Here is a 27008-nt window from a genome sequence, read left to right as displayed (position 1 = left end):
CACCCATACAGGCATGATATAATAGCAGAGGTTTACCACTAGTATGCAGCTGCCAATGTTTTAAAATATCAGCCACTATTTAGTGCCTGCATAGACCCACTTTTTATCATATGGCCTTGCATACCCAGCCTATGGATTTTAAATAGTATTGGTTTTACCTTGTTTTGATGGTAGGAATACTTCTTAGCACTGTCATTTGTAAAAACAGCATTAAATGCTCTAACTTCTTTTTAAAGAGAGGAAAGCATAGTGTCTCAATTAACAATTTTTCCATCTAAAATGCAGCAATTTGTGGCCTTTAATGACTGAGGAGATTTTATTTTCACTGCTCTGTGTTTAACTCAGAATATGTTTTGCAGAGCTCCCATTCTATAGCCTGTAATTTTTCTGTGTTTTCCAGTGATCTTTACGGAAATGTGTTCCTTTGTTTTGTTTTTTAGAACACCATGATTTCTTGCATGAGGTTTAGCTGCAGTGTGTTGTTGTTTTCTAACCAAGATTGACTGTTAAGGGAATAGTTTACCCAAAAATGAAAAGTCTGTCTCATTTACTCACCCTTTGTCATACTAAACCTGTATGACTGACTTTGTTGAACACGAAAGATCCAATGTTGACCCTACTGGCTTTCATTGTATGGTCAAAAAAAATCTTCAAAATAGCATCTTTTGTGTATAAAGGGATACTAAAGTAATTGGAATGAAAGCGACAAAACTATCCATAAAGCACTGTTTACAAGAAACAAACCAGACGTTTATCAGTATTACGGCACCAAAAGTTCAACCAAAGTCACAAAAAGTGAAAAAAATATTTAAAAAAAAATTACTGAACAATATATGTAAATCAGGCTATTGGATAAACATGTACACTACCATTGAAAAGTTTAGGATCAGTAAGATTTTTTAAAATAAATAAATAGTTTTATTCAGAAAGGACACATTAGATTGATCAAAGGTGACAGAAATACTTTTATATTGTTACAAAAATAACAATAATAAATATTTAGAAGTACACTAGCATGATATCTTTAAGCTAACGACATTCTTGACTGTTATATCATGGTGTCTTTGATAGGACCCCTTATGGACTGTCTGATCTCCTTGTCTTCCCAACACCTTTTTTTTAATCATTCATTTCCATTGTAACAGTATACTAGCTTGCCAGAATATCATGAATCAGCAAATAACTCCAGTATGTTAAAGTAAACATGCAAAGGGCACAGGCACAGATTAAAGACACCTGTTAAACAGCAAAAAACTGTTGTTTTTCATCTTGTTCCAGCAGCTTTTATTAGGCAAGGTGCTCAGACGGTTAATGCAGAGGACAGTCAGAGCGTCCCGCGGCGTGATGCGGAGGTCTGTTTGGTGCTCACTATGGATGTGAAGCAAGAGCTGTGTGGCACAGCACTCTCAGCCTGTTGCAGTTGAGAAGGAAGGCCTCCCGCATGGGGCGTAATTAAGGCTGGGGAAAACATGAGCCCTCATTATCTGCCATACGAGATCTCTCACCATTGTACCTCAGTTATGACTTTTCAAGGGTTCTCCTGATGGAAGTGATGTCAGCCAGATTAGACAGATGGAACTGATGAAGAGCATATAACATTTGAAACTGATTCACCGTATAATGTAAAAAGATTTCAGTAAAATGTTCTTCTAAAATGTTCTAAACCATGTCTGCATTTGTGATAAGAGAAACTACAAACAATTTGTAGAATTTGAATCATCAGTGGCAAATTCTTTAAATTTGAAAACGTACTTACAGACTGTGGGTCAGAAGCGAAACCGTTTTGTAAATACGACTTTATTTACAAAACTGTAAATAAAGCAGTTATGGGAGCAACAATACTACAGCGAGAAGAAAAGTTATGCCTTCTTTCTATGCTTGAACATTTGGGCAGTTTTATGCAAATCTTCCCACATTGTGATGTAGAGAAATGGGCATTAGAACGAGCTGTTTTAGGAGGACGTGGTTGACTATTAACTTGTATAAAGAATATCTCTTCGGATTTGAGAGTTTAGTCTTTGCAACTTTACAGATCTTCTTTATGCACCAAGAACTTGTAACACTCCAAAGTGAAAGGAAAAATGTATATTGCATCATATGACCCCTTTAAAAATAAAGGTTCTTTATTGGCATCTATGATTCAATGAGAACTTTTACATTCATAGAAACTTTCCATTCCACAAAAGGTTATTTAGAGTGGAAAAGGGAAAGAACTGTTTTATGAACTGTTCAATGAATGGTTCTTTGGGGAACCCAGCATTGCTTCAAACCCCCTTTTGGAACCTTTATTTTATAGAGTGTTGAATGGAAACTTGGCAACTGTTCATCTATTTCCTGTATCATTATTTCTGATGATCTGTTTCTCTACAGGTGTGTGGGCCAACAGAGTTGTTGTTCCTGAGCAGGTGACTGCAGTGCTGGGGAAAAACGTTACTTTGACCTGCAGGGTAGAGGTCAGCACAAACCTCAGCCTGACCCAGAGTTCCTGGGAACGCCGGCTTCCCTCCGGCACCACCACTTTGGCTGTCTTCAACCCCCAGTACGGGACCTCCATATCTGATGAGTACAGCAAACGGGTGCACTTCATCAACCCCTCAGTGCATGATGCATCCATTGTCCTGCAGGGCATGGGGTTTGCAGACATTGGGACCTATACTTGTAAAGCGGTCACCTTCCAACTTGGAAACATGCAAGCATCCACAACTGTGGACATTATGGGTGAGTATATGTTTGTGAACATTTTGTACACTATATAATTGTATAGTTGCGAATTCTTTGAGGCGAACCATTTCGTAAAACATTTTAGAATCCTCCTGAAACCTAAAACTGTTGGGTCATACATTTTTTATTCCTCTTATCATTGATGAGGTTAACGCTTTGAAAATTCATGTATCTTGTGTATTCATTGGCTCTGACTAAGTCTTGTCATTCAAAACTGATATGTTATATGAAATGTTTTGTTTAAAGAAACTGTAAATTTGCAATAGGTATAATAATAATAAAAATTTACTTATTATTAATATTAAATTTAAAAACATGATATACATTATATTAGTATTTATTCATACATTTATAATTTTTTCACAGATTTGTTTATTCTTTTATTCAAAACAAAAAGCATGAACAATAACAAATTATAAACATTATTATTCGTAAATATATTAATGTGTTTATTTATTTTCCCATGTTTGTTTATTATTTATAAGAACAAAAATTGTTAACAATAACAAAACATATAAATGCACATTTATTTATTTATTTATTTATTTATACTTGTTTTTATTTATTTATACTGTATTTATTTATACTGTATACTTATGCTTATAGTTTTATTTACGTGCAGTTTTATTTATGCAGGGCACTTAAAAGTGATTAACATTCCAAAAACTGTCTATTGAAAACAAGACTGGAATTAAAGGAGAGTGGTTTAGAAGCTTGTGTTGGAATGACTTATTTTTGGTTGTAATTACAGAAAGGGCTGGAAACACCCTTCACAGAGCCCCTTTTCTGCTCGAGTGAAGAGATGACAGAAATATATGTCACACACTAGCATGACAGCACATTCCTTCTGTTTTGATTTGTGGGGTGCCAATTTTTCCTCCTTGTATATTTCCTGCAGCCATAAAAAAAGAAGCTAATCTTTTCTCTATTTAAGTAATAAAACTTCTGAATTGTATCGATCCAGTCTGAAAAGGCATTATTAGTCCTTGGCTTTTTTACAGAAAAGGGATAAACATTTACTCAAACCTCTAAAACCATAAAAGTCACTGGCCAATCAGCTGCTTCGAGTTTGAAGCCACCATCCCTATTCCTGTAAATTTAACAGTGATGAATCATCAGAGGAATTCTCAGTGACCGTGTGAATTTTACCATTAAAACAGATCAGATGCAGCACGCAAGCCAAGTGGTATAATTTGTACCCACAATTCATTCTGTTCCTTTTTTTAACATGACAGCCCTGGTCTGCAACCCAAAGCGGGAATGTTTGGGTCTGGATTTGTGTGGGTGACAATGACCCGGCCCAAATTCCTTCCTCTTTTGATGATAAATCAATACCCTGACCCTCTCTGGGACATTCGCCCACACACAACCTGCACATAAGATCAGCTGGTTCTCCATTCCCCATCTTCTATTGGGAGGGTTGGGTGTGAATGAGTTGCCAAGATGCCCCTGCAAGATGCCCCTGCAAGTGACGCTGAGTCAGCAGAGCTCCAGCGTGATGTAGATGGTATAGGGTTCAGGTTCGATAAATGCAGAGTGGGTCTGACGTTGGCATTCAGAAGACAGTGCTCTGTAATAAACTGTGTCCCCACCATTAAGGTACCACAGCGCTATATTTAGCATTAGGAGTCCCTGGGGTTATTTCGATTTCTCGTATACAGGAGTGGCCTGTAAACAGAGCAGAACAGGTGCGTGGAGCAGACGGCCTTGTGTGTAGGATTAAGTTGACGTTCCTGGCCCACATGGCAAGACTGTTTCTAAAGAGTGCAGCTGTTGCAGTTCTCTGGAGAGAGTGATGGAGAAAGGAAAGAGGGAAAAGGTCTAATTAAAATAGTATTGATGCAATTTTATTATGGCTGCATTCACTGTTCATTGTGGCCCAAATCTGAATTCTGACCTTTGCCAGTTTTCATGTAAGACATTACTAGATTTTTACACTAGATTTAATGGAATTAATAGAATTCATTGTTCAAAAGTGACATTAAACACATTTGTAATATTACAAAATATTTTCTTTTAAAATAAAACGGGTTCATCAAAGAATCCTGAAAAGAATATATGATGATTTACACAAAGTTATTTAACATTGATAAGTCGTGTTTCTTGTTAGAATAATTTTTGGAAGGATCATGTGACACTGAAGACTGGAGTACTGATGCTGAAAATTCAGCTTTGCATCACAGGAATAAATTACGTTTTTAAATATATTTCAATAGCAAACAGTTGCTTTGAATTAAAATTATATTTCACAATATTACTGTTTTTACTGTACGTTTAAACAAATAATGCAGACTTGGTGAGTATGAGGGAATTCTTTCACAAACTTTTTTTTTTTTTAATCTACAGTTTCATACCATTTGAACAAGGACCCATACATTATTATGGACATAGTTTTAATGCCCAACTTGAAGGCCAAGAATCATGGTATATGAATATATGGACCACATTAATCAGGTCATGTGAATATCCTCACAAAACGGAATTTGAACTGAAAATCGAAATTGGACACTGGCTTGTAGTGCGAATGTAACCTTTCAAGTGAGTGGTCTCTTTGTTAACTAATGTTATTTCAGAAATTAAAACAATAGCTGAAATTGAGTCCGTTGTTTTAATTCCAGCAGTCTGGGGTTTAGTTGTTCAGGGCTGCTGAATATTTTACAATGATTGATTCAGCTGTAATACACAGTGGGCCACATTCATCAATCTAACGTATAATGAACACAGGTCCGTGCGACAGCGTTCACGTGTGATTCATGAAACATTCGTATGCCGCCAATCTCATCGTACAAATTATCGCACGTTGATAAAAGTGGAGGCAGAAAACCTTTATGTTTATGACACGGAGAAACTATTTACACTGTTAAAATAGCAAGATCTTCTGCTATAAATACTACTTAATGCAATTATCTTAATAATAACTTCAGTGTAAATGATAATTTTATTCAAATTTCTAAAAGGGTACCACCCTATTCAGACAATAGAGCCTTCCCTACACATACCCTAACCTTACCCGATACTTTATTTTCAACTTTTTTATTATTTCCTTCATTTTTATTGAAAATAAATGCCTTTCCGATGCGATATGGTATTTGAAAAGGGGAGAATTGTTTTTTGGCAAAGACAGGTTTCGAACTCCGGTCGATCGAGTCAAAAAGCGCACACTTTACCATCTTTCACTGAAACTGATGTACGACGTGCGTCTTTTTGAAGTGTTTACTACCCCAGTCACACGTTGGTGGGCGGAGTTTGTGTAAATAGCCTCTGCCAACAAGACGGGCTATTTGCACTTAGTGTAAATAGACACTCCGTTATTTTATTCAATTTATAGACTTCATTTCTGTTGTTTGCCTTTCACAGAAAAAAAAAAGACATTCTAATCTTACTGGTTAGCGATCGACTAATGAACTTCGTTTGACGGTCAGGAAAATAAAAACTAACAAAATGCTGTCATTCATTCGATTCTCCCCCATGAAAAGCAGCTTGCGTACAAGTTCAGGTAACTCCAAAACCTGTGTACACAAGCTGAGACCAGACGAGAGATTTGATCATAGCCACCACTCACATCCATATTGATAAATTTCAAGTTTTGCATTGAAGCGACCGTACGCCCAATTTTCTTCGTAAATGGGGCCCAATTTGTCTTTCCTTCTGTTCTCTATAAATCCATGTGGAATATCTCAATAAACTAATTTGCCACTTTTCTATAGAGACAGAAGCCACTTAGACGCACTCACATCATGTTGTTGTACTCATACCTCAGCACTCGGTCATTTCAGATCATCCATTTTTTTATGTGAATTTGTACGGTTGGTGTAATAAATCAATTCTGACTGTACTAATGCCTGTTTCCACCCTTAACATGTTTATTTATTCATCTTGTTGTATATCATCCTGTAAGTTCCATATCAGTAAATCATTTTGTACAGTTCTTCCTGACCCTTTCATTTCATTTATTATTTATTTCTTGTTTTTCTGTTGCTTAAGTCAAGTACTGTTATACTTAATAACAGTAACATTTATATTATACACACACACACACACACACACATATATATATATATAGTGTGTGTGTGTTTGTCTACTATTGAAAAATCTGTAAGGAAGACTCATTGGTAAGATTTGTTTAATGCTTTAAAAAAAAACATTTTATGGACAATAAGGCTGCATTTGTTTAATCAAGAAATATTGTAAAATAATATTATAATTTAAAACAACTATTTTCTATTTTAATATGTTTTAACATGTAATTTATTCCTGTGATGCAAAGGTGAATTTCCTGCATCATTACTTCAGTCAGTTGTGCTGCACATTATTTTTGTGGAAACTGTGATTCTTTTTTTTTTTTTTCAGGATTTTTTGATGAAAGGAAAATTCAAAAGAACAGCATTTATTTGAAATATATATATATGAACAGTTTTTATATAAAAAAAAAATTTGCATTAATAAAGACAAGATAAAGTAAGTAAAATAGGTTCTCATTTTCTCTGTGTAGTGGAGCCAAAGGTATATTTGTCTCCTGGCCCCTTGTCTCTGTTGGATGGACGTGGTCAAACTCTGGTGGCGACATGTACAGCTGAAAGGGCTCGTCCAGCAGCAGAGGTCTTCTGGGATTCAGACCTGCCAGGCCAGCAGTCAGCAGTCGTCACACAGCAGGAGCCTGAAGGCACTACCACCACTTCAGTCCACTACGTCTGGGCCCCCACCCGGGATGCATTTGGCCGGTCCCTCAGCTGCGTTGTTCGTCACCCGGCCTTATCCAAGGATTTCCACATTCCCTACCGGCTCAATGTGTTTTGTGAGTGTGAATTGCTTTTATCAACATTCTCCCTGTAGAAGAACTTTAATCTTGTTTTGTATTTCAAGGTCTTCATGGGTTTTCTGTATGCACTGATCGCTCTGTTTTGTTGCTCTCAAATTTATAAGATGTTAATATAGGATTTATTTTAATGTTTTAATCTTCATTGTGCTTCCCTTTGACAACTAAAACTGTTGGCTGCTGTCTGTTTGAATGGCGCACTGCTTAATGGAGGCACTTTTTGAAATATCCGACAAGAAATCTACATTTAGAAAGATAATTTTCTGCAGTAAATTAATTTAAGTTTTAATAATGTTTATATATTTTACAAAAAAAACAAATAATAATATTTACAGTGTAGTGTTGAAAGTGGCAACTGTGGTTTGCATTGTTCAATAAGAAAGCAGAACACTGGCAATGTTGATAAGAATTCGATCACACTGTTGTTATATTGACTGCTGGGGTTGAATCTCAAGGCTCTGTGTTTCGCTCCTGAATCTTCTTTCCATATCACACATATGTTTATTTTCTCAGCCACAGCTAAGCCTCGGCATCCTGAGGTTTCTGTGTAATTGAGTGAGCCAATCACATCTCCCCTGGCTGTTTCTAGGACTCACATCCAGAGCGTGAGAATAATGGCACGCTCAGATTTAATGTCTTATTAAAATAATTTATAGTTTCATTGCTTAAAAAAACAATTACAGAGGACTACACAAAGTCAGCTTCCAAAGTAGCATTTATATGGATTAGAGAGATAGTTCACCCAAAAGAAATGTGCCTCTACAATCCTACACTCAACTTTGCTGTTTCAACCCTGTATGACTTTCTCTGTCGTGGAACACAAAATGACAACAATCTAAAATCTTCCTCGAAGCTATCATATGGGTTGATAAAATGTTAAACCAGCCTGATCTCATGGCAATTCATACATATATTAAGAGGTGACTAATTCGAATTCGAATAATGTACGAATGAGATGGTACAAATTCATACGATTTGTGCTAAATTGTATGTATTTTATGAGTTGCGCAATTCATACAAATTTGTATGAATGACCTACACTTAACCACGCCTCTAAACCTACACACCACTGGGGTCTAGACAAAAAGTGAGGTCGTACAAAATCGCACAAGGTTGTAAGAATTCATACGAATTAGCCACGAACTGCTCGTGAGATAGTGTTGGTTAAACTTGTCAGCTCCAATTTCAAGTAATTTTCATTGTATAGGAAAGAGCAGCACGGACCTTTAACAAAATCGTTTTCATTTTGACGAATCAGTATCACTTCTTAAAGGAACACTCCACTTTAAAAAAAAAAAAAACAGGCTAATTTTCCTAACTCCCCTAGAGTTAAACAGTAAAGTTTTACCGTTTTTGAATCCATTCAGCCGATCTCCGGGTCTGGCAGGTAGCACTTTTAGCTTAGCTTAGCATAGATCATTGAATCTGATTAGACTGTTAGCATCTCGCTCAAAAATGACCAAAGAGTTTCTATATTTTTCCTATTTAAACTGTAGTTACATTGTGTACTAAAACTGATGGAAAATGAAAAGTTGCAATTTTCTAGCTCGATGTGGCTAGGAACTATACTTTCATTCCGGTGTAATAATCAAGGAACTGCCGTACCATGGGTGCAGCAGATGCAGTGATATTACACAGCTCCTGAAAATAGTCCAAAGCTATTGCTGCAACTACACAAACTAGCTGGGGACTATTTTAGACTGCCGCATGTTGCCACAATTTACAGTGTTCATTATAATATCTAAAAATGAATAACATTTGAATTTGAACATGCTTAACCTTTAATATTATAGTAATGTGCCAACTAGAGATTCCCTGTATGTTAAACAACATTAGTTAAGTGATACTGAATATATATTTGTACTGTATCTGATATATATTCAGATGAATTAAAATCGAACCAAGTACTTGTGAAACAAAATCAAATTGATTGTGTGATATATTTCTTAATTCCCAATTCTACAAAATATCCTCTTTTGTGTTCTGTGCAACAGAGGAAAGGGTTTATGTTTTGCTAAGTTCTATAAATGATTATAGCAAGGCGAATCATGTTCTGCCTTCATGCAACAGTGATTTATATTATGTCACAGTTGTTCCAGAGGTTATGGTGATAGGCCTGCAGGACGTGTGGTACGTGGGACAAAAAGATGTACAGCTGGACTGTCGAGCCAGTGCCAACCCACCTGCTCTCTTGTTCCTCTGGACCAGGTCTGTACACTCATCTACACTAAAGTTTACTACTGTACTTCTAATCTTATTGGCCAGGTCAAGTCAATGGTGCAGTAGAATTCAAAGTGACGTCCTGCAGCAAAACTCGTTGTCAGCAAGCTCGAAACTGATAATCGTGTCTTTCGTCACTCCCCAGACTGGACGCACCAATGCCTGCAGGTTTGGACACATCTAATGGCAGCCTGCTGTTTACTCGTCCTTTAGAGCCGAGCGACTCCGGACAATACAGGTGTGAAGTACAGAACGATGTCGGGCAGAGCTTTAAGGATGTACGCTTCTTGGTACAAGGTGAGAAGTTTCTCGTAACCTTTCAGGTCCACAGATACCAGTGATGATGTTTTCTCCATAGGGGGCTGAAGTTTGAGTGATAAATGGTGTCCTGACATTCTCTCTACCCTCTTGAAACAGACACCATTCGCACTTATGCACACAGTCATTTACTCAAGTGAGGCAATGAGGCATAACTCTCTAGTTCTCCATAGTGCACCAGAGAATCGACTCAACTGTTACCGAATTTGCTGTTAACTTGTTGAGTTAACACACAAATATCCTGAGTAAAATGAACCATTTATGATTTCATTGATTTATGGAGTGCTGAAAGAACAAGTCCTAAAATGCGAAAGCAAAAGCAATCTTGGACTTGGTTGCATGGTTTCAAAATCAATGTTTTTTTTTTGGTTAAATGCCTAAAATAAGGTCTGTGGTTAACGCAAGCTATTTTCATGTTTTATTCTGCAACTGGCTTTTAAAAGGCACTTGCTAATGGGACTACAGAGGTTTTCTGGGCCATGAATTGTCATTATACTTAACAGGAAAACTCATCTATTTATTAGTCCACTTTTACAGCCTCATTGTGTTCATACTTGCACTCTTGCGAACTATTCTAACTCAAACTTTCCACCTTTCTTAAGTATAATGGTGCTGACGTTGAAGTCATGCTTTTACTTCTGTGTTTAGCCTTGAAAATTCATTTTTTTATGTTGAGTTTATCTTGATGAACAAAAAGTTTGTCGGACACAGAGCTCATTTTCCTTGGAATAATCCAGAGGTAAATATAAAAATACTATTGGCCTTTAGTTGAGGACACCAGGGTGATGTGAACTTCCAGGATGACCTACAAAAATACATCATCCCTGCTGCGGTCTATTAATGATTTCTTCCACTTTGTCCACCAACTTAGATTTATTATAACCTATTATAATATATTTGGAACAGCCTGGAAAACCCTGACAAAACTCACAGGATGTTTTCTTGTGTTTGACATTTTTGTGTATCATTGAGTGCTTCCTGTGACTGAATATGTGAATTCCTGAATCTCTTGTTGAAGATACTGTTAACAGAAGCTCTTTCTGAAAGCTGGATGAATGTGCCAAATGCTTGACACTTGGCCTGCGAGTTTTCTGCAGTGACGCAAATAAGGTTGGACAAAACTCGCAGCAGTTTCAATTCAACCAGCTCTTTGCCACTGTGCTTTTGACCACATGTTTGGCTCTTTCCCAGGAGGCAAAACATGAGGAACCTTTATCATGTAGCTCTGCGGTCAAATCATAATCCAAATATGTTGGCAGTTTTTGGACTTTAGTGGTGCACAAGCATGGATGGAAAACGTTGTCCCAAGTTGACGTCCCCTACAGGAAATGGTTACACCAAATAGTTATTTTATACTAACCAAAAGTTTTAACATCCTTTCTCTGTTTAATGTCCCTTAAAAAGAGTGAAGTGCCAGTCGTGAAGACTTGTTCATTCTTACTGTCTTCACAGGCCTCCAAATTCAAAGAATTGTGCTCTTTGGTGCCTGAACCTGCTGTTACATCAGCAAGATTTAGTTTTTCCTGTTGGTCATTTCAAGTTCTGTCCTATTATCTTGAGTAATAACCTTTTAAAAACCACTTGCCTCTAAACATTATTTTTCCTTGGCCCTCACAGTATCTGCTGAAGGCTTTTTGTTGTTGTTGTTGTTTTAGTTGATTTTGGGACAAAATTATTGGTACAATATCTGTCAATATAATATCTCTGTGTGTTTGTGTGTGTAGAATTGTGCAGTTCTATATCTTTATCCGCATACATACAGTACACTTAAGCAATATATACTATAAAGCAAAAGTGCCTGATTTTTTTTTTTCACAAACTGTACATATATTATTAGCTGGTTCTTTATATAAAATGATAATGGATAGGTATATATCAAGATTTTCTTTAAAACCGCTTTGAAACAATGTGTACTGTGAAAAGTGCTTTAATGTAAAAAAAAAAAAAAAAAAATTCTGATTATTATTGAGACAAAATATCAGCTTGTCAGTACGGACCAGAATTGGTATATATTTTTATTTATTGATTTGATTTAAATTAATTTCTTTGAATTTTTTAGGTATACGTTTAAATCAAGAAAATTGTTCCCAGTGGTGTTTGAGAAAAAAAAAATTAATTCCAGGTTTATTTTAGAATCATTGAGATATTGTTATAGTTTTTATTCATATTTTGGATTTGTTTTTAATTTTTTCTGTTTAATTTAAGGTTTACTATCATTTAAGTAATTTACATTTTTGTTAGTTTTTCATATGTCTATATAGTTTTCAGATGATTATTTTATTTTATATAGTTTTTTTTTCTTCAGTTTTTAGTTATTTTACACAATGAGATAAACTAAAGTGTTTTATATTTTATTTGAATTCCATTGGTTTTAGTTTAGTGTTATGCTCATTTTAGAGTAAAACTGATTTTGTTTTAAAAGTATTGATTTTAATATCAGATTATCAAGACCAACCAGCATATTAATATCGGTAAATTTACATCACAACTTGTCTTTAATTATATACCTGTTTGCCTATATTTTAATATTTGCCAATATCTCGCCCTTTCAGAGCCGCCACCAACCACCGCAGCCACCAGCACCAGCTCCAGCACCAGCACCAGCACCAGCACCAGCACCAGCTCCAGCAGCAAGTCCATCCTGCCTGACACCAGCTCAACCATCACAGCTCCCATCAACCAACATGCCCACTTCACCGCCCCGACTCGGGCCTCTCCGCCGGACAGCGGCCTGGGCACTATCCTGGGTGGTGCTGTTGGCGGGATCCTGATCCTAGTGTTGCTGATGGCGCTGGTGGGGGCTTTCTACATGCGACAACGCCGGACATTCAGAGGAGACTACTACACCAAACAGTACATCGGCCCATCCGACATGCAAAAAGAGTCACAAATGGACGTCCTTCAACCCCATGAGCTTCAGGACGTTTACGGCGACGACTCGGGCAACGGCAGCCAAGACTTGAAGCCCATTCCCGAAGGAGACATTATCTATCCCGATTACTCCACTGACCACAAAGACATGGAGGGCTGGGAAGACAATCTCAGCCTTCAGAGAGAGAGCTCGTATTACTCCGACCAACACAACCATCATAACGTGAACCCCAGCGGGCCGCCGCTACACAACGGCTCCCCTTACCTGCAGGACGAGTGCTACGACAACGGCACGGACAGGGACTACGTGTCTCACGTCGATGGATCTGTGATTTCACGCAGGGAATGGTATGTTTAAAAAGACTGGGGAACTTTAACTGGACAACAATAATTTAAAATGAGCGAGAAAGTGTTATTTAACTCCGCAGAGTGAGATAAAGTGTATGTTATAAATGTATTTTGTGTATTCTTCATGCTTGGTTTACGATTTCATCCTCACGTTTTACACATAGCAAACGGCTGTAATTTACTGCAGATATGTTCTGGATGGTTTTCGTTCAGTGGACCGCTGCCACTGAAGGATGTAAAGGGGGAGGTTTACATGGTTTATGATCACAGGGTGGATTTACACAAAGAAAACATGTCTGCTAAATTTAAGCTACACTGTGTGCGTATTTCAGTTACCACATTGCACATGACTGTCAGCTTTAAAACCAGGTGCAGGGTATTCTTGGTTCCTTCCTCTCAATTTATTTTTATTTTTATTAAATATATACATATGACTTCTCCAGTGTAGGAGCAAAACATCACTTTATTTTCACATGAAGACACATGAACTAATTTCGAAAGTCTTGAGTCATACGTTTTTATTGCACAGATTTTTTTTCTTTTCTTTTTAAATGAGTATTTATATTTTGTTTTTGAGGAATAAATATCTTAATCTATTAGAATATATTAATATCATATTATGATAAATAATAGAAATATCTTGAAGATATTTTTTGAGAAGCAAAAATTGCATGAGATAGCATACTTCAGTGTTCCATGGATGAAGGTTCTTGTATTTATTATAATTATTATCATTATTATTATTTTAAGCATAAAAATAATGCTTGTTATTTAAAAAAATAAATACAAATAAAATAATACTACTAATAATGTTATGTTTAAAATAATAAATAAACAACAGCAGGGTAAGAAAAATAAACATAATTAAATCATTTAAAAAGTTTACTTAATATATTTAATACATTTAATATTATGTATTCTCAAGAAATTGTACCATATTTTAAATGCTACTATATTTAAAAAAAAGATACATTTTCATGAGAAAGCAAAACTTTTCTTCATAAAGAATATTAAAAATGTACGTTAAGTGTTTGTAAAAGTTTTGTTAAAATTGCCAGTCGAATAATAAAAATAAACTTAATTCAAGATGTACTGTGCTAATTTTACTTTCCCAGCTTAATGTTTTTAATACATTTAAATATTAATAATAATATCTTTTAATAAGATTTTGAAATAAAGAAACTGAATATTGCAATATCGCTAAGAATATTTAAAGATTTACATCTGGTATTCCTTGGAAAAGATTTTTTGTATTATTATCATTAATATCATTATAAGTATATTTTTAGGTTTATGTTAAAAACAATAAAAAAAAATGGCCAGTGGCATTAAGTTTATGCAATTTTTCCTTTTCAGCTAAATTGTATTAAATATGAACACATAAATACATAAATGTACATAAATATGACCCAGCTGGTCTATATTTTGATGCATTTCATCACACAGTGTCTTTTTCATTAATGGATAAGTTAGAGAGCAATAGAAGAAGAGTTTTATGTGGTTCTTCTGAGGACCTGTCATAAGGCTGTTGGGGGGTTGACGCTCGCAACAGATCAAAAAGACCACATTCTGCACCAATGGTTTTACCGAAGCCATATGGCCTTTGCCAATTCAGTTCACTCCTTTTAATTTTATGCTGATTTCTTTTTTTCTCTCCACCTCTCCACCCTTGCTACTCACACACTCCCATCCCTGTGTCGAGAGCTTCAGATTTCCCAGAATAAACTGTCCGGCGAGCATCAGACGTGTGCCGCATGGGCTTCCTCTAGCATGCTTCACCTCAAAGATCAAACTTTGTAATGAATATTTTCTGCCCTCTTGAAAACAGGCCTAGCTCCATTCCGTCTCTGAATTGTGCCGAGCATCTGTTCACAAGCACGCGAGGTTGTTTTTCTCCATTAGTCTCGATGGTCACACGTTACATGCCTATCGAAAAAGATCCGGTAGTCGCTAATGCTTGGGTTCGTTGTTCATAAATCAGCGGCGATGTTGCTTCAGCTGCGGAAGTCTGTTTTGAGTTTTCAAGACAGAAATCTTTTTTTGTTCAATGGATTGGGCTGCTTCTCATCTGGATCTTAACTGGGCAGTTATTTGTATCACTAATTATTGGACAGAAAGTCTTGAATCATGTTAAAAAAAGAGTTTACCTCACTGTAAAAGAATGTGGAGGACAGAACTCAACATTTTATGTTCATTGTTGCATTGAAAATTAGTTCAACTGAAGTTCTAACTGAACTTTACAGTGTATTTTTACCTTGGTATATTTTACTTTTATTCCCTATTCCCAATTTCACCCAGAAAGGTGAATATTTTTTTTTCTTTATTATTATTATTTCTATTTTTTTTTTTTACTTGGTTAAAACGTTAAATACTACATTTCTTCCATTTTGAATAAGCATAGTGCCTTTGGCTGTACATCAAAGCATCAGATATTTATTCTTTCACCATTCAGTGACACACTTTTCTGTTCTGTATTCCCAAAGTGTTATTTGTGTTCCTGTTATTACTGTATTTTCTGGATTTCTGGATGTTTAACAAGATGACACTTGTTGCAAGTTCAAATCCCAGGCAATGGTGCAAACTCACTGGAAATTTACAGCAGAAGCACTTGCAAGTGTGACGGTGCCAGTTGCGGTGTATGTTTTTATGTTGTTTTATTTTTGTACATATTCTGGCAGGAGATACTTGTCTATGGAATAAACATATTTTTATATGAGGCCAGAACATTAAGCAGAGAATGTTCACGCTTAGTTAATGTGCTTTTTATCTTCTCATGTTCATTTTTATATATATATATTTAGTTCTCAGGAGTTTGAAAGATTATTTTGTACATAATAGAGTTACACAAATGTTGATGACCTGTAAATCATTTTGGAAATGAGGGACAGATTGTTGTTTTGTTTTTGATGCCTTCTGTTTATAATAAAAAAGGTCTTTTCGAACATGTTAAGGTTACAGTCTCACTTCATTCAGAAAATATATTTTTTTGTTAAACATATGACCCTTGAAGGCATTTTCAATGTACTAATTTAATGAAGTTACAGGACTGTGAAAATTGACAGTTGTAAAGTTAAATACTTCTGTTCCATAAAAGCATCAGTTATTTATTATTTTACTATTCAGTGACATTTCTCTTCAGTATTCCCATAGTTTAAACAGTAAAATAATATATGTTTATATTTAAGAAAAAATTGATGTAAAAGAAAAATAACATAATAAATAAAATATAATTAAAATATATATATATATATATATATCTATATATATCTATCTATATATATATATATATATATATATATATATATATATATATATATATATATATATACATTTTTTTTTTCTTTTTTAAGCAGAGTGGCAGAATAAATTTATTTTGTTTTATGGAAGTCATTTTTGCAAAAACAGACTGTTCCTCACACAAAGCTATCGTATGGACTCAGCTTTCAGATTTGAAATACAGACAACTAAACTATCTTTATGTTATGGTAAGAGTGCTTTTTGGTTTGGAGTTTGACAGCTTCTTGTCACTTCTGCAGGATGGAAAACAGCAGTTTGGACTCATTTTGTGCTTAGCAGACAATAAAGTTAGCTCTGAAGCATTTTAAGACGGAGTAAATGAGGACAGAATCTCCATATTGGGCAAACTACATCCCTACTATTAATCTTCAAGTACTGTCAATAACCAGATAGAGCTGATAGAGATACCAACTATGTGCTTTTTTTGTCATCGAGTTGTGTCAGCAGAATGTTATACTTCTATAAGGATTAAGGGTATTTGTGTTTTGGGATACCAACAAAATAAAAAGATCTTTTCCTGTATTGCAAAGTTCCAATTCGTGGGACCTGATTAGATTCAAAAACTGAGCTTCGCCACAAAAAGGAACCCGAAAACCACGTCCCCAAAGGCCCCATGTGAAAGGAGGCTTCACACCTGTGATAACTGGCTACTGACCCGACACGTCACCCTCCATTAGGACCAACTCAGCACCCTCTCCATCACTGGGAGGGAAAATAGATTTCTGGCAATGAGAGGTAATCGATCACATCAGCACTGCCCTGATGCATCATGCTGTCTATTCTTCTCTGTATTGACCAACCACACCAAAACATAGACACAACCCTCACACAAGGTCAGCTCTGGATCTGCACCACCGGGACAGTCTGGAGGATTTCTCCCTGCTGTTGACGGATCCTGCATCATTGTGAAAAAAGAAAAGAAAACAAGACCCCGGAAGCTTTGGTCTTATTCCAGTAGCCTTCTCCGATATTTTTTGCTTGAAATTTAAGAGACACTTTCATCCTAAGTGACCTATTTGGAATAACGTAATTGAAACTTAACGTTGACATCAAATTCATCCTTGTGGCTGATCAGCAGCTTCCAAGGTTTTCCAGGGAAAGCTCCGGCGGGCAAGCAGACCCTCGGTCACCCCTCATGTTGTGCTTTCAACACTCAAGTGGTTGTAGTGTCTTCTCTGCGGCGGGACAGCTTTTGTGTTGTCGTGTTGTTTCACCGCAGTGGCCCCAATCTCATCCATCATGCTTTCAGCAGCACGTTTGTCCAGTTTGAGTATAAATATCACTCTGCTGCTGGCCTCAAGTTACCTCCTCCTTGCTTCTCTAACTTCAGCTGTCTTCATTAGCATCACCTCCTCTGCATGTTTGATACTTAGCAAATGGCTTTGGAATACATGTCTTTTCCAACTGTACAGAGGTGTTGAGCAAAATTCAGATAACACTAGTTTAAAAAAGAAGCTTAAGTTTTGTATTTTTATGTACTGTAAAATCGTTATCAGCAATAAGAAGAATAATTTCAGAACGCCTTAGTATTTGTAACCCCCTTTTGCTTTACTGACAGCATTGAAAAATACTTTTTAATGAATTAAATTAGTTTTTTTTTTTTTTTTTTTTACTTTTATAGTATAAATATCTAAAAATGCTTAAAAAACGTTTTCTGGTACAACACTGTATAAAAAGTTTTTCTTTTTAAATTGTAATAATCATAATAAACACAATTAATAATAATAATAATAATAATAATGCAGGAAATCTGATCCACACACAAAAAATGTACAGTTAATATAACAATTTTATTTTATTTTATAATTTTTTTATTTAGTAATCTTTCAAGTTCAGTTCAATGTACTTATACAACATATATATATATATATATATATATATATATATATATATATATATATATATATATATATATATATATATATATAGTATATTTTGTATTTAATATATACCAATCTCATCCAATCTTATATATATATAAAATACAAAATATACATTAAATTATATATATATATATATATATATATATATATATATATATATATATATATATATATATATATATATATATATATATATATATATATATATATAATTTAATGTATATTTTGATATTAAATATATTGTACTCCTTTATTATAATATATGATAGTACAGTTATTAATTCAGTGCATTTATATATGTTGCATTTTAAAGAACTGCATTAGTTATAATCAGTGCAGAAAATCAGTGCAGAAGCAGGAAATCTGACTTACAAGAAAAAAAAAATTACATTGTTAACATAGTAACATAATAGTGAAATATATTTTCTCACAATCTAAAAACTAATCTTGAGTTTCAAACCCTCAAAACTAATCTCTAGAATCAGATTATGAATCCTAGAACTTGGTCTCAAACTTTCGGGCCTCACTGTATCTCTACTCAAAGAATGGGTAACAACGTTTTATATCAGGGTGTTGCTCTCCATGCAGTCCTGTAATTATCTAAGTGTTGTTCAGTTGTTCTCAGGTCAGAAACTGGGACTCCCACTGGGTTCCAGACGCCTGGACTGAAATGTTATAGAGCAGGCTACTCTCATTCTTGTTCATCCTAGAAAAAAATGACCATTGTTGCTAATGAACACAACGCAAGCATCAAAGGCCACAACTGACACAGCAGAACACACAAATTGTCTGCGCTCATGGATTTGGAAGTAATGAAATGCTTCAGAGGGTGAGAGAGTTGGGGAGAATTAAAACACAACGTGGGGTCCTGTGGAAAGAATGCCTTACGTGATTCTGGTTGGGAAAATGAAAAGAGTTCCAATCTACTTCTAGAACAAGTGTTCCCTGTGGCTCAGTGCTTCACGTCTGATAATATGAGTGACTCTGGAGGTAAATGTGAGAATGTGGGGGGTTTAAAGAGGCTTCTTACATCAGCAGTAAAATGCAGTCTCCATAGAAACTTGGCTTGCTGCGCTCTGTGAATGAGGACAGGTCATTGAGCAGGACAGACCTCTCCAATATTTACCAAATAACTCCCGCGACTGTTTGTTGCTTAGAGTTCCTTCACTGACAGAGAAACAGCAGCCAACTGCACGCTGAGAAACTTGTTAAACTTGGTAAATCCAGAGTAAAGTTTTAGCAGCTGTGTTTACCGTAACCTTTGTACTGAATACAATCACAATGTATCGATCCAATGACGATATACTACAAGAAGTTTGGTATAAAGTAGCACAAACACACGCACATGTACAGTACATATATATGTGTGTGTGTGTGTGTGTTATTTTTATATATAAGGATTTGGATTCATGAGTAACCTCACATGACTTGCTCACACTGGCTCCAAACATTTGACTAGTCTTGGGATCTGTTGAGAACCAGCACCTAAAAATACAGTTCAGTAGTTTGTGGTTTTGCTAATGAGAACGTGTGATTTAAAGCTGCTCTCGTGACCTGGGCTCTAGTTGGGATCGTGGCATGTAAGCCCTGTGAACAGTTTGGGTGGGCAACAATTTCACTGAAAACTGACAGAGAAACAACCTCACAGTGTTTTTAGTGCCGGAGCAGATATAATCCTACATGAACTCAAATCCTTTGAAACAATATACAACCCCCGATTCCTTAAGTTCTGGGCTTTTGGCTTCTTTAATGATTTCTTTTTCGAGTCAAAGTCTATTGATTGTAATACAATGTGCCTCTGCTTCTCTCGTAATGTTTCTTTGGCCAGTGAGGCACTTACTGCAACTGATTCTTTGTGTCGCTGAGGCATTTTGATGTGTTTGTCCCAGCTGCTGTGCTGCTGACAGGTGGACAGTAAACACACAAGAAAAAACTGAGGATTTCAGTCGCAGAATGAACACTATGTGGGTTCAGGGACTGTATAATTAGAATATATGTGAGTGTATTAATAGTGTGTGTGCACATGGTCGATCGTCAACACTGCCTCCATCATTAAATCATCCATCAACATCTGCTGCTACTGATTTTCAGTTTCTTAAAGCGTCTTTAGTTCTTGCCACGTTGAGACTTATAGAAACTGATTATACATTTTAGTCCATATTTCACAGACTGCTGCTAATCTATAACTGCATTTTTGAATATTAGAAGGATTTAGGATTTATTTTTGAAATGCAATTAATACTTTTATTTAAAAATGCATTAAATTGATTAAAAGTGAAAGAAAATACATGTATAATGTTACACAAGAATTAGGTTTTTCATCATTTATATATATTTTTTTTATCAGAGAATCAACGTTTAGAGAAAAAACAATGTTTCTTGAATATCAAATCAGGATATGAGAATGATTTCTGAAGGATCACGTGGGAAGAAAAAAAATGGCTCCTGAAAATTCAGCTTTGCCGAAAGAGGATTAAATGAAATTTTAAAACACATCTAAATAGAAAACAATTGTAACATTTCACAGTACTGCTGTTTTTACTATTTTGTGTTATATTTATTTATTTATTTATTGTTAATGCAGTTTTGGTGATATGATGTAATGACTGAAAATTCAAACATTGATAAAAAAAAATCTAAAATATATATTTAAGTCGAAAACAGTTATATTAAAATCTTAATACAATCTGACAATATTGCTGTTTTTATTGTAAACATGCAGTTTTGGTGATTAAAAGCAAGATAGCAGCTGTTCAGTAAAAAATAAAAATAAAAGGTCAAGGTCTTGCTGCAGTCATTTGTTTTGATTAATTGCTGTTACTTCTTGATTCTTTTCATGAAAGCTGAGGAGACCAGTGATTAGGGCATCCAAGTTTTAAAAGGGTTTCGCTATATTTTTAAAACTGGTTCACCACAAAATACATTTTTACAATAGCAAGAGTCTAATAAATTGCTTATGACCGAATGTGAGGGGAACAGGCAGCCTTTAAAAGCCATTAAAGGCAAGCAGCTTGAAGCCCTAATTACAGGGACTTAACATCGGCCTGTGCTGCATTCATGCTGTGACGGTCAGACGCTGGCCTCTGCACTAGATGAAGTAAAATAGACTCTCCCTGTAATGAGCAATGAAGACTTGTGCAGCACATTGCCTAGATTTTTAATCACATTGTCAAGAAACCTAATGAGAAGAAGAAATTGTTAGAAAGCAAATTCAGACCTCAGAGTTGACTTCATCCATGGTTACACCCCAAAAAGCCATTAAAGCATATAATAAATAAGTCTAAATTGACTTAATTGACTCTACCATGCATCTGTGCCAGGTAAAATTCCACAGGAAGAAAGATGAACTGTGGAGGAGACGGAGAAGAAAAGAGCTGAAGAGTCGATAAAAGAAGTATTCACGTACACCTCTTAACCTTGGCCTGCTCTGTTTTCTTCAGTGTCATTTCTCCTCTGGGCTCCTGTTGCAGTTTTCTAATCAATACCACATTGAGGGGAAAATAGTTTCATACTCTTTATGTAATGCTATTAGTTGGCCAATGTTTTTGAGGTTCCATTGATTAAAAGTTATTGAAATTCTGTACACATCATAACCCCATAAATTACTCAAAGAAAAATATAAAAAAACGTTTTGTCTTGCATTGTATAAGCTAGCATCATTTGGCCAAAGATGCAGTGGCTAAATATTTTACAGCAAAATGCAGGAGCAATTGAATTTTACTGTCGAAATAGTCTGTTTATCATCGGCTTATGTTTTAATTTGTCTAATGGCCGATGCAAGCAGCACTGTGTTTGATGTTGGAAAGTGCACTTTGTTTGTAGAATGATATTAAACTCAGCATGCAAACAATGAAAAATACAATTCTAATCAGTGGAAAGACAGAACAACAAAACAAAGCAAAGCAAACCTTTTTAGGCCTAAGTAATCAGAACGCATTTACATGGTTACTATTAAGTAAATTTACATTTATGAGACACTTTAATCCAAAGCAACTTACAGGTCATTCAGGATCTACATTGTTTATCAGTATGTGTGTTCCCTAGGAATTGAACCCATGACCGTTTGCACTGCTAACATAATGCACTGCCACTGAGCCACAGGAACACAACATTTGCAACTACTTGCTTATGGTCAGTTTTGTCTCTTTTTTTCTCAGAATTGTGAGAGATAAACTGGGAGACTGGGAGAAAATAAACTTGGAGACTGGGAGAAAAAGGAAAAGTCAGAATTGCAGGATACAAAGTTGCAACAGTGTGTTTTAAAGTTTAAATTGCAAGACATAAACTCGCAATTCTGAGAAATAAAGTCAAAGTTGCATGAAATAAACACAATTTCTACTTATAATGTCAGAGCTACAAGACATAAACTTGCAATTGCAAGTTATAAAAATCTTAATTGTGAGACATAAACTCGCCATTGCGAGAAAAAGTGTATATCTCGTAATTACCTTTTTCATTTTTATTCAGTGGCGGAAATTTGCCTCCATACTTTCAACTACCATCATTACCAACCATTTGATAAGTGTCTTGCTGAGCAAGTGAAGTTATATAATCAGTATGTTTATAGCAACTTGAATAATAACACATCTAGTTTAATGGCAGACATTTGAATGTAACTCAGTCGTGCTATTAAGTACCGTGGTATCTCCGAGATATAAGCTACTTGTGTGAAGTATATTTCCCCCCTCACACAACCAAGTAATTAAATAGCCTGAGAGACTGCAAGACCTTCTTATATTTGTAACCCCACTGACTGTGAATCACAGAGTAATATGTTGCCATCACTTAGTTTTGTCTTGCTAGTGGCTCCTCTGGTGTCTGAGTAACAGAAGGCCTTCGGACAGCTATGTGCATTCTCCTCTGTTCCCGTGTTGCCCGTGCGTCCATTCATGTTATTAAATTCTCCAGTGGCAGTGATACCTAAAGGGCTCATGCATTTATGTCACTTGGTCAATGGGCATAAAGGCTCTGGAAGCCGTGACAATGCAGTTTCATTTCTCCCTGCTTTTGTAATGCCAGAATGCAATAAAAAAGCCTGGCATCATGTCTGGCTCCAGTTGGACTGTTTTACTGATCCAAAATTCCAGCCCTGAAAACTATTAGTAGTGAAATGTCAGATGTAGAAGAATGGCATCTTGTTCCTTGTAGGTTTAGCTGTTGGACACCATAAAGCAGCTGCTGGACAAGCAAGTTACTAAATATTTTAGATGAGCCACATAAGCCGTGTGATTCAACGAACAATAAATATACATGATCTGATCTACTACCCATTTAAGAGGACTTCAGCTACTGCTGTGACTTGAAAGGGGACAATATTTTGGATTTTAACAAAAAAATGTGCTGTAGAGAAATTAAATCATTGGGTTCAACTTTTTGAAGCTATGGTTATTTGTTTGACCGGTTATCATTATCAGTAATGCAAATGAACAGCAAGTGTGACAGATGCCAGTTTGAACCATGTCAGATCAGCACAGAGACAGCTGCCATTAGAAATACAGGTTTAAGGAGATTTTATTTTGGTTTGCATTTATTCATGCATGTATTTATTAGAATTTGAGCGGATGAGATGTAAAGAATTCATCTGTTTCTTCATTCTAGACACACTGCTCATTACACCTCATGTGTGTGCGTGTGTGTGTGTGTGTGTGTGTGTGTGTTTATTTACTTTAAAAAAATCTAAACATAAAAACATATAAATATTTTTCAGCATTAATTTCTTTAGATTTATTATTCTATATATTATATCCTATCTCCCTAATTGAAGTTTATGTGTGTATATGCAAGTATTATAAGTGTGTGTGTGTCTGCATTTATACTTTTAAAATGAATAACATAAAATATAAACATTTATTGAATTGTATTTGTTTAATTATTTGCTAGTTCATTTTTATATTTTTAGAAAATCATGTCACCAACAGTTAAATATTTGCTATAATTATTTGTAACTTTAGAATTGTCAATGACATTTATATATAATTTATGTTGTTTCTCTATTTTCTTGCTTTTTTTCCAATTTACAGCTACATATTAAAATGATTAAAACATGTGTGTCCTATTAAAAAGTAAATTTAATGCATTTTTCTAAGTCTGCCTAATGAACATCTGCCTCTGAGTTTTTACCCTTAGATGGCAGTCATGGGTTGTGTCTGGCACTGATGCATGACTGATGACTGCATGAACACTGACGTTTCTTTTATATTCTCTTGCTTCAAAATTTCCCTCTTAAAGTGACACTAGTTTGATTAAGTGCTCATAAAATACACATTTTGCAAATGATTAGATCTATTGCTGAAAACAATAAAAAACATAAAGTTTTAATGGCATCGTAAAAATACATGATACCTGGTTGGCCAGTCAGGTGGAGTTCTGACTCAGGGCATTAAATATAGCACACTGAAGTGAGCATTTATGCAAAATTCGACTTCAAGAAATGTATTGATTATTCCCTCCAATGTGGTGCCTCCACACTCAGCAAATTACACTCTCATTCACAGGTTGCGTGTGGAGTTTCTGTTGCGTCAGCTTGAAGAAATAACGCATGAAAGGAGATGTAATTGTAATTACTTTACACTTAATTAATAGCATTCTGTTCCCAATCTTCATAAGCTCGTTTACTCAGCATGCAATACTTTCATCAGAACTGGACTTTCATCTTTTTACAATTTATATGATTTTTATTTTATTTCTTTAATAATCAACGTTAGCATGAATGTGCAGCCCATTTTACTTCTGTAATGTATGATTTATTGATTTTATCCATCTGGAATCGAGTGGACATGGCTGGAGGAAATGTGGACTCCCCAGTGTTGGGACATCAGTGTTTGTTGGCATGGAAAAGCTGCCTGGGTTGCTGGTTTTTCACAGAGACAGTGAGTGGTGCACGGCTCGCCAGGACTGGTGGGCGAAAGTTTGGCTTCCTCTCAGAAACGTGGCATGGACATCAAATCATCTGCCATCTGTTATCAATGTCATCAGTATTAGATGTTTCTATGTAAGCATCCTTTGAAATTATTTTATATATATATGTATATTTATTTATAATAGACAGCAATTTGCAGTTACAAGTGAAAAAAAGGTCAAAAATGTGAAATAAAAAATGTGCAATTTTTTTTTATTATTATTATTCTGTGGCAGAAACAAAAACAGGATTGTGAGATGTAAACTTAAAGAAATTAGAGGGAAAAAAATATAACTTGCAAGAAGTTTATAACCTGACATAATTCTGAGAATTCTGAGAAAAAAGTCCAAATTGTGACATAAAAAGTCACAAGTATCTTTTTTTTTATTCCATGGCTGAAACAAGCTTCCATTATTCATAGATTTTACTTAAAAAAAACGTTAGTTTTTTTTCTTGCTAAATATAATTTTTTACTGTATATGGTGAGCTAACTTACAGGTTTCTATTGTAACCTTTTTACACTCTTTTGTTATGTGCTAAAGATTTTTATTTTATATTTGTGAGCTGTTTATTTGCAGTTCATCCAAGTGAATCACAGCATAGGCAGCATCTGCGGACTCTGTATCGATAAACAATAAATCCCAAAAAGCAATTCTTGTGAATGCAATTCTCTTTGATTCTGAGAAGTGATAGCTACAGTATTGCAATTGTATTACAGTCATTCCCAACTACAAGGTGTGACAATGATACAGCATCATTAGAGGCCAATCTAATGAAACTCCGAACAATGATATGAAAACATCAGAAAATGAAAAACGTATTAATACAGTTGGTCTGTTTTGCACAAGCTCCACTGATTGCCTTTAAAGGAGATTTTTACATTGACTAACAGGAACCCAGCACTGAGGCTGGCGTTTGGCTCAAAGTCTTCCTGTTTACCTTGATAACTGTCATTTTGTGGTGTAAATGTGTGATGATTTGTGTCTGTGTGTCTACGAGTGAACATGTCAGTTGCCATCATGTTTTAGTGCACAGTAATACTCTTAGCAAGTCACAGTTACTCGTAAATCTCAACAGAACAGACGGCAAACGCTCCTGCCACCTACTATTTGCAGTAGGAAACTGAGAAACCTCAATCGAAGTGTCTGCCGTGGACTGAAACTACTTTTTCACTGTTTAGTGAATGAGTGAAAAATGTTGTTGAAACCTCAGTACCCCTTCAACCGATGAGTCAACAGTTTAATTGTAGTTTCCCAAGCAGTGACATCCATTCTCTACAACTCACTTCTCAACAGGACTGAAAGAGGATGTATGACTAAGAATGATAACTGACTAATTTGACAGTTGTAAGCGAATAGAGGTTATACTCTTAGTGACAGGGGCTGAAAAGCTGTTTAGACTGCGTCTACACAATGAGATTTACTTTTTTTCTGTGAACACAAATTGTTCTATTTAATCAGAAAAATTAATCTGCATTTAATAATTTTGCTGATTAATGTACAAGTATGTTAATAGAACCAATCTGGTCCAAATGGTTGGCAGTAAAATGTCATCAACATTTAAATTTAAATTTAAAGTTTGTCATATCATTCTTAATGTGTGGGTTTTTTTGTTGTTGTTGTTGTTGTTGTTTTTA

At 35.4% G+C, this 27008-nt stretch overlaps 1 protein-coding gene across 1 annotated transcript in view; it reads left to right on the top strand.

The window, feature by feature from the left end:
• Nucleotides 1-16233, top strand: part of LOC128029371 (nectin-3-like protein) — a 38905-nt gene extending 22672 nt beyond the window's left edge. The window contains exons 2-6 of the mRNA XM_052617129.1: nt 2371-2718; nt 7214-7516; nt 9628-9745; nt 9903-10054; nt 12628-16233. Of these exons, the coding sequence (XP_052473089.1) occupies nt 2371-2718; nt 7214-7516; nt 9628-9745; nt 9903-10054; nt 12628-13304 (1598 nt within the window). The 3' untranslated portion in view covers nt 13305-16233. The remainder of the gene's footprint in view (nt 1-2370; nt 2719-7213; nt 7517-9627; nt 9746-9902; nt 10055-12627) is intronic.
• The last annotated feature ends 10775 nt before the right edge of the window (nt 16234-27008 follow it).

Source organism: Carassius gibelio, chromosome A15 (assembly GCF_023724105.1).
Source record: "Carassius gibelio isolate Cgi1373 ecotype wild population from Czech Republic chromosome A15, carGib1.2-hapl.c, whole genome shotgun sequence".
Classification (NCBI taxonomy): Eukaryota; Metazoa; Chordata; class Actinopteri; order Cypriniformes; family Cyprinidae; genus Carassius; species Carassius gibelio.
This window is presented reverse-complemented; position numbering and strand designations above follow the sequence as displayed.